Source organism: Hipposideros armiger, unplaced genomic scaffold (genome assembly GCF_001890085.2).
Source record: "Hipposideros armiger isolate ML-2016 unplaced genomic scaffold, ASM189008v1 scaffold_463, whole genome shotgun sequence".
NCBI classification, from domain to species: Eukaryota; Metazoa; Chordata; class Mammalia; order Chiroptera; family Hipposideridae; genus Hipposideros; species Hipposideros armiger.
Genome location: NW_017731813.1, coordinates 143,904 through 158,632, shown reverse-complemented (window position 1 = coordinate 158,632; position 14,729 = coordinate 143,904). Strand labels below are relative to the sequence as shown.

The 14,729-nt window shown below is 45.2% G+C and overlaps 1 protein-coding gene across 1 annotated transcript in view; it reads right to left on the bottom strand.

Annotated features, from left to right (window-relative positions):
• TECTA (tectorin alpha) overlaps window positions 1-14,729 on the bottom strand; it is a 96,899-nt gene that overhangs the window by 45,912 nt on the left and 36,258 nt on the right. The window contains exons 10-13 of the mRNA XM_019666165.1: window positions 14,639-14,723; window positions 11,937-12,529; window positions 10,028-10,601; window positions 4,663-5,264 (exon numbers count right to left, since the gene is read on the bottom strand). Of these exons, the coding sequence (XP_019521710.1) occupies window positions 4,663-5,264; window positions 10,028-10,601; window positions 11,937-12,529; window positions 14,639-14,723 (1,854 nt within the window). The remainder of the gene's footprint in view (window positions 1-4,662; window positions 5,265-10,027; window positions 10,602-11,936; window positions 12,530-14,638; window positions 14,724-14,729) is intronic.

Sequence of the window (14,729 nt, the reverse complement as noted above, 5' to 3'; positions counted from 1 at the left end):
AGTCATCAGTGACATTAATAAGAGAACCTCAGCTAAGTAATGAGGCCAGAAGTCAGATTGCAGATGTTAAACAGCAAATAGGAGCTATGGAAGCAGACATGGCTTTCTCCAGGTGTTTAGATAGAAAGGGGAGGAGAGATTGGATAGAAGCTAGTGTAGGATCCGGGTCAAGGTTTGTTTTAGAATGAACGTGTTTATGGGTTAAAGACACAGGAGGGACAGGGGATAATAAATGGGCATGGTGCCTGAAAAGGAGGACGCTGTGACAGGTTATTTCAGTGACAGGGTACAGAAGAGTGGAAAGAGAAGGGAGATCATGCCTGATGAGTACAACTTTCTCAACAGGAGGCCCAGAGATAAAGTGACTACTGTGTGAACACAGAACACAGATATGGAAGCTCACTGAGAGAAATTCAGGCTGTGGGGACTCCTGCCTGCCTTGAAGACTCACACTAGTACACTAAATCTTTGCACCCAAAGGCTCCTGGTAGGCTTGCTTCTTGCCTAAGTTTTGCTGTGTTCTATAATCTTGGCTATTGGGTGTCAAGCAGGAGGCAACAGCTTGGGGAGGCAATATAATGGGATTGATGCTAAGGGCTTGTAGATGCTGTCATTGTCCAGGAGAACCCTGGGAAAGAAATGCCCTCTGACTCAGACAGGCAGGCTCTGAAGCTCCATAAATGTCACTTCCATCCTGACATCACTGCCCTGCCTCTCTGTGAGTGAGAAATGGAGACAAAGAGGAAACAGAGGGACAGGAAGCAAGAAAGGAAGAGGTTGGTATGGAAGCACAGCCTGATAGATGGAGAAGAAAGGCATGGAGGAGGAAGAGATAAGGACATGGGGATGAGCATGGGGAAACACATTTCAAATATTTAAGTGTTGGAAATAAGATGACATGTTTACTTTTAGACAAGAGCTTTCCTTTAAACAAGTGGCCCTGGTCTGCTTCCACAGCCTGTTGAGCTATTCCGAGGTGCCCTCATACCCCACACTTTGCTTCCCCTCTAGGTCTTCATTGATACTTCCTTTTCTTAGAAAGCCCTTACCTCATTCTGGGCCTGGCCCAAGGCTCAGCTCTGGGTCTTCTTTTCCAGAAAGCACCTTCTGAAGCCCTCCACTGGCTTAGGTAACCCCTCTCCTGTACTCCCATAACCCTCCATGTGTCAGATTTTTGTCGCACTTCACATGACATCTATATTCCCTGAGAACATATCTGTCTCTCCCATTAGACCCTGAATTCTCTTATGACATGTTTGATTCATTTTTTACCATCAGGGCTTGGCATAGAATAGGCATCAATATAAGCTCATCAAACGAATTAGAGCTAGAGTGATGTTCAAAACCCCACTCTTCTCTGATGGTCACAGATTTGGCAATGAGTGATCAAGACATCGGCTGTGAGTATCCTCAAAACCGTCCCCCTGGCCTGGACCATGATGGACTTGGCTGTGCTGAAGGCTGGGGGAGATGGAGAGAGAGAGACAGGCCATCTCTATTGAGCTCTGGCTACAGATAGCGAGATGTGGGCTGCTGCAGTGTCCTGAGAGTGGCTCACCTGTTGCTCAGACCCATAACCCTGTCTGGTTTATAGATAACATATTTATTTCTAGTTTTTCTTGGATGAATGTATTTTCCTATGCCCTCCACTACTGCTTAATGCAGGGAAAGGTCAGAGTCATAGAGGGACCCTGTGTCCCAAGGAATCACTTCTATGTCACCTCCATTTCTGAAGCACCAGCAATGACCCAGGGCTCTGCACGATTTTGTCTGGCACTTCATTGCACACTGTCATCATGGTGGCCATTATTCTTCTCTCAGGGAGAGATGGTGACTAATGATAACATCATGGAAAAACACATGCAAATCATTCAACAAGCAGATCCCGTAATGCATATTAATAATTCAAAGTAAATGGTAAATCTATCCCCCAGGCCCCAAAAGAAAAGAACCTTCAGTGCATCCTAAACTTGGCCTTCCTGTCAGAGATCTGAAACCTACGTTCCCAGCTTGGGCACTCAGGATATTAGGGTGACTTAGAAAGTTGAGCACTGGCAAGGAGTCCCCCACCCCTTAGTCAATTCCTCCTTGATGCTCATTACTCTCTAATTACCCCCTGTTGTTGGTTGACTTGTATCCCCAAAGAGAAATGTTGAAGTCTTAACCCCCAGTACCCGTGAATGTGAGCCTATTTGGAAATAAGGTCTTTGCAAATGTAATCAAGCTATGATAAAATCATACTACATTAGGGCGGGTCTTAAATCCAATGACTAGTGTCCTTAAAAGGAGAGATTTGGCACAGAGAAACAGGAGCCGCAGAGGCAAAAAGGCCATGCATGTAAAGATGGAGGCAGAGTCTGGACTTATGTTACCACAGCCAAGGATTCTCTACAACCACCAGAAACTAGGAAAGAGGCCTGAAACAAGTTCTTCCCTAGAGCCTCAGCGGGCGCATGGCCTTGCTGACACATTAATTTTGGACTCCTAGCCTCCAGAACTGGGAAAGAATAAGTTTCTGTTGTTTTCAGTCACCTAGTCTGTGATACTTTGTGAGGGCAGCCCTAAGAAACTTAGCCACCCTTCCCTTCCCATCTCTTTATGGGAGGAAGATGTCAGCAGTGTGGTTCCCATGACTCTTGACTTCAGTCATGAGTTCACTGCATGAGATTAAAGCAGGACACACACCTGGAAAGTGAGCTGACCCATTTAGTCCTTAGCCTTAACGCAAAGGGAGAGAGGTGAAACACGCAGTGGGAGTGGGGAATAGCTATCACGAAGGAGAGAAGGAATAGCATTGAACAAGGATAAATGCCCATAAAGATCCAATGGCCTATCGGTGAAAATAACTGGGTCAGAAACAACATGTGTAGCCCCAGATGTCTATCTACCTAAGTGCCGAAAGCATGTAACACAAGGCAGAAAATATGATTTCATAATACATTGGATGGGTCAGGACCTATGAACAGATTGTATTTTAAAAGAAGAAAAGAACCTGAAAGGTAGAAAGGTGGGAGACTGTTGAATGTCAAGGCAATAAGGAACTGCATAAAAATGAATATATCTAAGAGTAGGGAGACATCAGACAGGAGAAAAGGACAGACATGATGCAAGCCACATGGACAAAATGATCGATATGTTTTTTTAACACATATGATGAAAATGGAGTACAGGGAAGTTATTATAATGGGCAGACATCTCTTGGAGACTCTACGTGGCTAAAAGCAAAGAATCTGATATATACCTAATTTGCCTCAGTGGTAATTTAAACTCCCAGATTGCTGCAAAAGTGATCAGCAGTAAAATGAAAGTCATAGGAAAGGAACCTTGGAAGAAAGGGGTTATTATGTCATCTCATTCACTCACTTAACAAATGTTTTGAGTGCCATTACATGCAGAGCACTGCATATTTATTCAACATAAAGATGAATTAGGTATGGTTCCTTCCCTAAGAAGCCCACAATTAGGACTGAGTGAGCTAGACGTGAACATCACACAAAAATACAGTATGATTAATGCAACAGTAGATATAGTACCAACTGAAATGAAGCACAGAGGAAAACAGGGGTTTAGGCATAATATCCACGAAAGTGAAGAATGCACATAGTGAGACCTCTACCTTAGATGCTAAGAAGGCCCATTTTCCAATAAATGTGCAAGGGAAGACAGTTTAGGAAACTTAGAAAGCTCTCTTTGCCAGAGCTTAGGAAATCCTAAGAGCCTAAGGAAGAAAGAACTCAGTAGAGCTGCCCAGGGAACTCTTCAACAGCAGATCAGAATTTTAAAGAGGATGTATACAAGGTGGAAAGGCGTCCCCTTAGAGATAAATTATGCCACAGCCCAGTGAGGACAATGCAGAAAGACTAACGCCCTAAACAAGCTCCTCCAAAGTGCTAAGCCAGAGGCTGTTGGCTGGCTTATTTGTATCCACCTTAGGCTCAGAAAGAGTAGCTGGACCTGCTGCTGGTCCGATGTCCTTAGGCCGAACCAGAAATGTACAAAACTCCTTAAATACAACTCGCTCCTTTCTTCATGGTCAAGGGAGTGCAAAGGTGGGAAGGGTAGGACAAGGGACCCGAGGCCAGAATAGAGAGATTGTAGGAGAGCCTCTAAGCGCTCCAAATGCTTGCCAGATTCTTGAACTCCTGAGTCCTCTGAGAGTCAACAGGGAGACTAGAAGAGGGGCAAAGAGGTCAAATCAGGCAATGTCATTCTGATCCCTCCCAAAAAGGGAAGGAGGTGGATTAGAAAATAGTACCAGTGATAGATGCTTAATCCATGCTGGGCATGTGTTCTCTTTGACAGATGGAGTAACTGCCCAAGGCCGCAGAGCAGTAGCCAAGCTGGGATTCAAATCTAGGCCTGTGCTCTTTCCAAAATACTCTGCTACAATATGAAAGGTTCCATTTCTAGAGCTGGCTTTGTTCCTAATTTGGTGCCTGTGACTTGGGCAGATCATTTTTCTCGCTGAGGCTCAGTTTCCTTATCGGTAAGATAAAAAAACCAGAAAATTCCCAGGGCCCCCCCTCTGCTCTAACTTCCTATCTACGCTTTTCCTTCGATTCTGAACCAGGCTGATCCAGCTGCAGCCTGGCTGGCTGACCCAGGACCCTCGTCCTCACATCCTGTGACTCCCTTCCTGGAGTCTAGCCTATGACTACTCACCAGCACCGTGTGCTTATAGGCCCTGTGAATCACTATGCTGTAGCCAAACATGGTCACGTCCACCTGTTTGACCCACAAGGCAAGTGACGGGTCCCGGTCTTCATTCTTGGCTGTGACGATGAACTTGGGGAAAGTGTCTGAGCTTGGCCTGTTTCCTGTGGTGCACAGGATGAGCGAGCAGCTGGTCTGGAAGTCAAAGGGGTAGCCATCAAAGGTCAGGTAGTGGCCATAGCCCGAGACAATGCAGGAGGCGTCGGTGCGGGCCTGGCAGTAGTACAGGCCGCCCTCCTCCATGCAGTACTCATCATCTTTGCAGGGGATGCTCTCACAATGGACGCTGTTGTCTGTGCCGTTGCAATAGCAGAAGATCTGGCAGTCCAGGTCCACCCAGAAGGTCTCATTGGTGGCAAGCTGGTGCCCCTCAAAGTTGCAGCCACACTCACTCCGGGTGACGCACTGGCTGCCTTGCAGGGCATAGCCCTCATCGCACTGACAACCCTCAGAGCAGCTGTCCACACAGATGGGGCCCAGGGCCAGGGTCTCACAGGTCTCTGTACACGTCATGCATTCCTCAAAATGGCTGTTCTCCGGGCAGTCCAGAGCTGAGGGTGGTCAAGGAGAAGACAGGCTTGAGAAAGGGACAGAGGTCAGAGACAAAGTGTGGGTGCACTCATTAGCATGCTCGTGTGTATGTATGCATGTGTGTGAATGTGAGTGCTGAGTGTGCACTCTAATTTGTACAGCACAATGAGCTTGAGGAATGCTATGTCATCCTCATTGGGGGTGACCCAAGGCTCAGTGCACCCCTCAACAATACTCCTCTGTGCACTTAGCTTTCTTTCCATGTAGAAGATTCCAAAACCTGTGGTGAGCCTGTACTGAGCTCCCACTACTTGCCAGGCACTGTTCTAAACATTTTAGTGTAACTTTTCTCGACAACCTGGCATGTAAGGAAAGTCTTATTATCCCTGTCTTATAGATGAGGAAACTGAAGTTCAGTGACTTAACTTAATCCAGCTAATAAATACTGGAGAGAGACTCAACTCCAGATCTCCCAACTCAAAGACCCTGGAGAGAGTGTCCTGGAAGAATAAGGGCTGTGGATACCATCTCTGAGCTTCAGTTTCTTCTTTTGTTAAATGAGGATAATAGTTACCTAACTCAGTTGTTCTGAGGATTAACAAGCTAATATAATAAGTCCACAGTAGTGTATCAATAAATAGTATGCCCTTGCCTTTCTTCACACTTCCTTCTATTATGGATAGAATTTATTTAGGTATTTTTACTCTCCAAATTGGGTTTTCCCTTGGTCTTTTATTTCTCTGATTTGCTGCCTTCTGGCCCCTTCCACTTCCTCACCGCCCTCTGTGCATGGTCACCTCTCCCGCCTTTGCTCACACTCTTCCCTCCATCGGGATGGTCCTCACAAAGCCAAATCCTGACCATCCTCCCATCCTTCAAGTTCCATTTCACATTGCACTGCTGCCCAGGAGCCCTCCTCAGATCAAGTCTGAGTCACAAAGCACAGCACATAAAACAATAGCAGCACATGCTGCTCACCATGGTGTTTCGGGTAACCTTCCCATTCTCTTTATTATTTTAGTTTGTCAAAAATTTACATGGACAGGGATGAATTCAGATGCACAGAAGAAATCTACCTACAAGTCTGTGTAAGTCTGTGAAGGTCCCCACCATCTCCTAGGAGAATCAGATCTTGCCTTTAAAACTTTGTTTAGCTCTGATGCATACTACCACTTCTTAATAGTGTTTCAGAATCCAAGGACACAAAAGATGATACAGAATTAAATAGCAAGGCAATAATGGCTCTGCCCACAAGTACCAACTCCACAGTCCCGCACAATGTACTGAAAGCAATCATTTTTTTCTCTGCTCTGAAGGACTACCTCCACTCCCATCGACTACACCACCATACAGCTTTGGCATTGAAGGTTAGCTCAGCAATGATTAAATAAGTCTGTACAGAGATATTTTTAACATTTTTCTCTAAATTATGAATGTTATAACCCTGACTGTAGGTTTATGGTGATAGCAAATAACATGACTTATTTAAATGGCTCTCGCTTTATGACTTATTGTGTTGTCTGGATTTGTCTGAAAGTCTGGAACATACAGACATGAAGTAATAAACTTCCCCTGGCCCCTGAGGTACCTCTGTGAAATTATTTAATTGGGCAGCCTGGCTCTGCCAACAAGAGGGCTAGTTAAATATAGCTGAACACAGAAGCAATGGTTTTCTCTCGAAGTCCAAAGAAGACTGTGTTCCTGCTTTGTAACTGTTGCCCAATCTGATGTCCACTCTGCAAGACCTCGACCAGATTAACCCCTTAGTACCTGGAGGCCTGATTAATCAAGGGTGCACGCTCCAGTACTTCCCACCAGACCCACGTATGCAAGGCCTAGACAACATCCTGGAGGATGTCTCAAATTTGAACCCTGGCTCTCTGCCCAAAGAAGCTATGTTCTGTGTGGCTCCTTCTGTCCACTGTCTCTCTCTAAAAAAGGCACATACAAGAGCTTCTTTCAGCTCTGCAGGCCCAGATGAGGGACGGTAAGAAGCTACTCTCAGCAGCTATCGCAACCAGGAAAAGAGGGACTCATCACCATCCCACTGCACCTACTTCACACAAACAATGCCACCAAACTATGCTCCCTGCAGTACAAAAAAACAACCCAGGAACACTTACTGCTGGGCAGGAGCTTATAGTCTAACAGAATGGCATGGACATGGCCTGACAACAAACTGGATTTGGTATGGGGCAGACTCAGTAATCCCATGCCGGGAATGAACTACATCTATTGTGACAGCTGAGTGCAGCAGCAGGAACAGAGATAACATTCAATAAACTGGGGATAGCACAAAGGAATATGAGGGAAGTGGATTTAAAAAAAGAAAGCTTTGGGAAGGTAGTGTAAGGCCCTACTAGATGTGATGGTCAGTAGAAACCTTGGAGCCTCTCTCCATTTTGGTGACTTTATGAAAAGAGCATGCTCCCAGAATTTCAGCTTTAGGATTCGCAGTACCTGATGTGAATCCCTCCCAAGTGCAGTTAAGGTTCACTGGGGATAAAACCACCCTTTTCTGAGATGACAGCCACCAGATGGCTCCACATTACCCTCAAACTTCCAAAACTCAGAAACCAGAGATTTAAACAAGACATGTGGTGTGTGTGCGCGCGCGCGCGCGCGCACGTTAATTCTTAGCTCTAAGATGTTTCTGATGAAAGGGCTTAAAGGTAAAGCAAGAATACTCTAATATTAATGGGTAAGCCTCACCCAGATCTTGGTTTCTATAAACATTCCACACCGAAAGGAATCAAGGCTTCTTGGAGTAGTGGCTGATTCTAGTCTGGGACAGGGGAAGGTTGAGAGATGAGTGTGGAGCATTTTGTTATGCCTGAAAGTAAGACAATGACAGAGGCATGCCAAAAGGACACAGGTGGCAACTTGAAGGGGCTCCCACAGGCCAAATCTGTAACAATTTTGACACCAAAATAATTAACAAATGAAATATGGAATATAAATCATTGAAAATTAGAAATCCATATTGATAAGCTAGATAGATGATTTAAATAGATAAATGGATGGATGGATGAATGGAAGGAAGGAAGGACGGAAGGGTAGATAAAAGGCAGACAGGAAGAAGAGAAAGGAAGGCTCTTGTCTGCTGTAGAATGACATCTGCTGACTAGTAAAAGTGGAAGGAGTGTTGTAGCTGGAAACCATCACTTTGTAGTCATCATGCTAAAGATTGATATAAGCAAAAGTAATCAGTGGGCACTAAATTGATAAGGGGAGTTTTGATGACATGCAGGATACTTGTATGGTCTTAAAATATCTCCCCACAGATTGCTCATTAGTTGCAAGAGGAAAAAAAACAAAACAAAACAAAAAAACATAGTTACTGTAGAGTGGAGACATTTGACGAGACCTGACCACGGTATCGACCTGCTCATCACCGATGAGAGAAGGCTGGACAGGGTGTGGACCCTCACGTGATGTGATACTGTGAGAAAAACACACATCACTTATGCCAAGAGTCTGTGTGGGAGATATACAGCAGAACCTGATCCTGAGGAAACATCAAACCCAAATGACAGGTAATTCTATTGAAAAAAGGAGGAGGCTGTATTCTTAAAAAAAAAAAATCGCAAAAGACAAATAAAGCTAAGAAATGGTTCCAGATTAAAGAGACTAAAGAGACATGACAACTAAAGGCAACATGTGGCCCTAGACTAGATCTGTATTGAGGGAGGTAAAAAGCCATAAAGGACATTATTGAGTCAATTGACAAAACTGAAATATGGATATTAAGTTATTGTATCAATGTTAAATTTCCTAACTGTAGTTCTGTAAGTGAGTATCTTCATTCTAAAGAAATACACACTGAAGTACTTAGGGGCAAAGGGGAATGATGTATACAGCTTACTTTCAAATGGAGCGAGAGAGAATGAAAGCAAATGGGGCAAAATGCTAACAATTAGTTAATCTGGGTAAAAGGTATGCAGATATTCCTGCAACTTTTCTGTAACTTTTAAATTATGTCAAAATAAAAGGTTTTTAAAATAAACAAACTTAGATAGGAATAAAATAATGGAAGAGAGATAAACAGATGTAGAGGATGAAATCTTAATGGTGACATTGGTTCTGGTTTAGGGCCTATCTTTTTGGTGGGAAAGGGACGGGCGCTCAAGTCCAGTGGGGCAGTCCTTGCTCCACCCAAGAGTCCCATCGTCCCAGACACTCTTATTCTTCACATGACTCCTCCTAGTGGCCTCTCGCATAACCAAAGGGGTCCTAGGTCAGGTCTTCCCAGCAATTATTCTAATTACTACTAGTATGGCCACTGTCCTATTCAGAGGGGTTAGATACTCTGGGGACAAAATGAAAAACCAACAATATGGGACTCTTAATAGCCACTGTCAAGTTTGCCCCAGGGAGCAGTGATAAAGCCCTATTTCCTGAAAGGCACCCTGCCTGAGCACCTTCTATTGAAATGAATGGGGCCTTTCTTTGCCAAGAGAAAAGGCACCAAGAGAGTCAACACAAAGAGTTCTAGTTTTTTGATACAACGTGTGTTAGATAAAACAGCCAGTCAAAAGGATGGCTAATTGTTCTACAGTGAAGAGATATTGTGTAACTAGAAACAAAATAAAGGTGAGAAACAGTTTGGTTTAGGGTGATGGTCCTTCTAGAAGACACATCAGACTAGGGAAGGTGTACACAGGAATTACATTGTCCTTGAGCTCAATTCCAGCAGGAAGAGAAGTCCTGAGAAAGAAGATCCAGTGTCTCATCTATTCCATCACCACCCAGTTGCCCACCCCCATCATGTAGCCCCACTTACGGCAGAAGTCATAAGTTCTCCAGGGGCCCACCTCCACATCGGCATTCTTGCAAGCACTTGCATACCGAGCCACAGAGTCACAAAGTTCTGACTCGTTGCCTCCGCTCTGGCACAGGCGAAAAAGGCAGGTGCGGTAGTAGGCAGTGACATTGACCACCCCATGGCACTCTAGAAAGGAGCTGTTGGAGGGGTCATTGATGATGCCACACCTGGAGCGGCTCCGATAAAATTTGAGCAGCTCTGAGTCATTGTTGCAGGCCTTCAGTAGGTCCCCACACTCCCCATTGCAGATCTCCTCGAAAGTTGTCCAGCTTTCCAGGAACACTGCCAGGTTGTCTGTGCACTTGCCATTGGGGAGACAGAACTCATCACTGGCATTAGCATTGAAGAAGCCACACAAGCCCCCGGTGCAATTGAAGTAAGCGGTGGAGAGCCGGATGTAGAGCAGACCTGTGTCTGCGTATTGGACGCTCACAATGCCCCTGGACTCTACTGTCGTGCTGTTTTTATTTCGATAAATTTCCAGCTTCCCCGAAGAATGGAAAAAAGGTAATTCCACTTCCTGACCATTCAACTGAAAAAAGCAAATCAGTATCATCAATTCCAGCTACACACAAAGTATCCACCACAATTTTCCAGGCTATGGAATAAAGACAAAGCTTGGCCCCAGGACTAGCCCTCTGCGGAATGTCAAGAAGCTGGCGGTTTGAAGAAACGGCACAGACGGACATCAGCTGTTTTTCGTGAGCCTATTTGTTCCTTTAGTTCTAGACTCCTGTGATTCAACACATTTGCTGTTTATTTCTGTATGTATTAGACTCTAAGGTAGCCTGAAACAAAACTGGAATGCGAGCAGAAGTTGTCCTACATGTGCTGCGTCCTCCTGCTTCCCGACACCATTTCACAGACAGCGCCCCCTCTCCCCCACCTTTCTGGCTCCTTCCTTTCCCTTCAAATCTGACTTTTCCTCTGTCCCGCCCCTTGGGGGCATATAGCGTAGAGCTAGTTATCTAGCTGTCCAACCACCTATCTACCTCTTACTATTCTTTCAATAAACTAATCTCTGCTGGTGAGTCAAAGGGAATGGAAACAGAACCCTGCCAGTTTGTGGATGTGTGTTTTATTATGTTCGTGTACAGTACGGCATTGACTTTTGTTTTCTAAAGTCGGCTTCGTGTGATATTATGAACTGCACGTTAGATCAGAAGAAGGGGGATACCCCCTTCTCCCAGCTTTGCTACAACTCAGCCCTTTAGGGAAGCCCACATCCCTAATGTAGCCCTTTGGGCCCTTCATGTGAAAACAAGGAGTTGCACTAGATTCCTTCTAGCACTAATGATCTATGGGTTTGGATGCCTGATCCTGGGTATTTTAGACCAGGTCAGAGGGGCAGGAGGCACCATGGCAGTCACCCTTTTCATTACTCCATATGGAGCCCCAACTACAGGTAGGAGAACCAGTAGAGTACAGGGTAAAGAGCACAGACTCTGGAGCTAGGCTGCCTGGGCTCGACTTTTATTTTATGGCTGTGTGGCCATGAGGAAGTTACTTAACCTTTCTGTGCTTCAGTTTTCCCATCTGTAAAATGAGGATAATAATATATACCTCATAGGATTAAATGTGATACTGCTTAGAATAGTGCTTGGCACATAGTAAACATTCTATGTTAATTGCTATAATGGAGAGTTAGTCCTGGTATAACGATCTAATTTGAGAAATTCCAGTTTCACTCCATTTCCCCACCCGTTGCATTCATTTTTGGTGCTGACAGAAAATGCTCCCATTTTGGAGTCATTGCCTTCCTGGAATCTACTCATGGTCAGTGGCAGAGAGGCAAACCTGAAGAATCTGGCTCCTTCACTTGCATGACTCCTGGAAAACTCTCTAGGGCAGCAGGAAGGCGTCTTACCTTGACTTCTGAAGCCCCGATTCCTCCTATCTTGACCTCCTGGTTGGCCACCAGGATCCGAACACCTCGTAGCCAACCAGGCCCTGCATCGGGCTTCTTCTTGTTGATGTCAATTTCCAAGTACTCGGGCCGCTCGGGGCAGGTCTTGAGCAGCGTGTAGGAGAACTCCGAGGGGAAGGCGTAGGCAGCCCCGTCAAAGGTGTGCAGCACCTGGTTCTGGCTGAGCAGGCACACAGTCTCTCGCTTGGGGAAGCAGCCTCGGTAGCCGTCCTCCACAGCACACACCTCCCCACCGCGGCAGGTCTTGTTGAAGCAGTACACGTCGCCCCCCTCCTCGCATAGGCACTGCACTGTGCAGTTGGCTGTGGCCCAGAAGAACTCCCCCATGGCATAGTAGTGGCCATCGAAGTCACAGCCGCACTTGTGCAGCGGGACGCACTGGCTGGTGCTGAGGACAAAGCCTTCATTACACTCACAGCCCTCCGTGCAGGGCATGGCGCAGTTCTGAGAGGCCGTCAGATCCGAGCATGTGTCGGGGCAGCTGCTAGTGCACACGGAATAGTGGCTGAAGCTCGGGCACTGCACCGTGGACACTGACGTGGGGAAGAGAAGAGAGCGTGACAACAAGGTCAATGACCCAGGAGCTAATGGCCAGAAGCCACCATGCACAGGGGCCTGGAGGGAGAGCACACCTTCCATCTAGTTCCTAGAGTGAGGGCCAAGCGGCCACTCGTTTGGGGGAGAGAGACTTGAGGTTGCGTCTGTAGAAATGAGCTCAACCGCTTTCCTAATAACTATTGCGCAAGGTCACTGACTGGTGAACTTTGCCTTTCTTTTGACCATCTTGAGTGAAATTAAACTTCAGGTTGCTATCCGAACTAGACTAGACTCATTATTCAATACAGAGTTATTGTTTGGTGATCTACAACCATCAAGATGTTTTAAGATCTTCAACTGATAGACATGTAAGTTGTTCTGATTTTAAAGGGCATGGCACATTCTTAGGAGGAAATAAATCCAACTTGCAGGAGAAGTGAAAAGTGTAACTGTTCAAGGAGTAATTTGAAAACATGAAATTTCTAACAGGGAGATACTTAAAATACCTGGGTGACCCAATAAGACTGTGGAAATGAATTTTCTGGGATATTGAAAATAAAAAAGAAAAGAATTTGTGTGCCTGTTCCTCCAGGAGACTGGGTTGGAACTATTAATAGAACTAGGTGCCTTCTGAAAGCCCTACTTGCCTTAGAAACATTTGATTCTGATTTTAAGAATATCTGAGTCTCTGTAAATGTTCGGATCAGGTTGAATCCAACAGGCAGGAGCTCAAGCGCCTGGTAAACTAGCTCTCTGAATTAAATATGATTTATCCCACTGATAGAGAGAGAGAGAGAGAAAGAGAAAGAGAGAGAGAGAGAGAGAGAGAGAGAGAGGCTGAGGAATGTAGAAGTTAGGAAAGCAGTACGACTAGAAAAAAAAATGCCATTGTAGGCAAAAATTTAGTTAGGTAATTTGGATGCTCTTGGATCATACAAGGATCAAGAGAAGCGATATTCAATTTCAACTTCAATCAGGATTTGGATATTCCAGGCATAATCCAGGCTGGTCAATCACAAGGAGAAAAAAATACATTGTCTCTTAGTAGTTTGACCAATACCTAAAGAATTGAAACTGATACATAATACTTTATGTGAAACCAACCTATACTGTTAGGATAAAAACCTCCTCCTGGCCTTGTAACTGAAAGACATTTTTCAATCTTTTCACATCCACAGCACTCTCAAATGCATGGATTATAATTTTCTGTTTACTCCTATGGAGAAAACCAAGGACCAGGAAAGGAACACAATTCCAAGAAGCTGATTTTTGTTGGCTTGTTTTAAAATTTTTGTATAACTAGGAAAAGGAGGAGAGATTTAAGTTGGATAGAAGGAAAAAATAATGAGGTAACAAAGTAGTACAAAATGCTTAATCCAAAAGTGTAATTCCAAAGAAATTGGATTTCCCCACACTGTTTGGGCTCTTCCCAATCTCTCAGCATTTCAGAAAAAGGGCTTCTTTCCTAGTATGCTATACTTCCTATCTGTAGTCCCTTCTTCCACTAGCAGCAGCAGGTCAGCCAAAATGCAATGGAGCAGGAGACATAAAACCTAAAGGGGCTGAAAGTGAAGAGCAAGCTAAGGAACAAGTGCTATCAGTTCCATTGGGAGGTGAATTACTTTCCCAAAGGCTAGTTTTGATTACACAGGCCAGTGACTGCATTTGCTCAAAGCCACAAAGATAGCCACCTACACCTCTGAAAATCCGACCTCCTTGTTCAACTCTGGGAGTGCCATTCCCTGCTATAGGGCCTTCCTCTGGCCGAGCATTTTCTGCCACGTATTTCATGTTTCCAGACCAGGGGTCGGCAAACTGCAGCTCACAAGCCACATGCGGTTCTTTGGGTACATCCCGTCTCAAAAGTTTGCCGGCCCCTGTTCCAGACCATTTATGCTCATCAACGGTTTCTTGTTTTCTGGCTATGGTACTGGATGGGGGAAAAAAATAAAGATCCTTTTACAGTTCATTCTTCATAATTTGTGATATTTCAACCTCACCTCCACTGCCAGACAATTTGTCTTAAGATTTCAGAGGAGCCCAGAAACCCTTGCCCTGCCCCCTTGAACAGAGCGGCCTTCCATTTGGATGGGATGCTAGCTTACCACACCCAGTCTGGAGTCGCCAGTCTCCAATCGGAATGCCAAGGGCTTGGCACACAAGAGCGTAGGCCTGGATGGCTTGACAGAGGAGTGT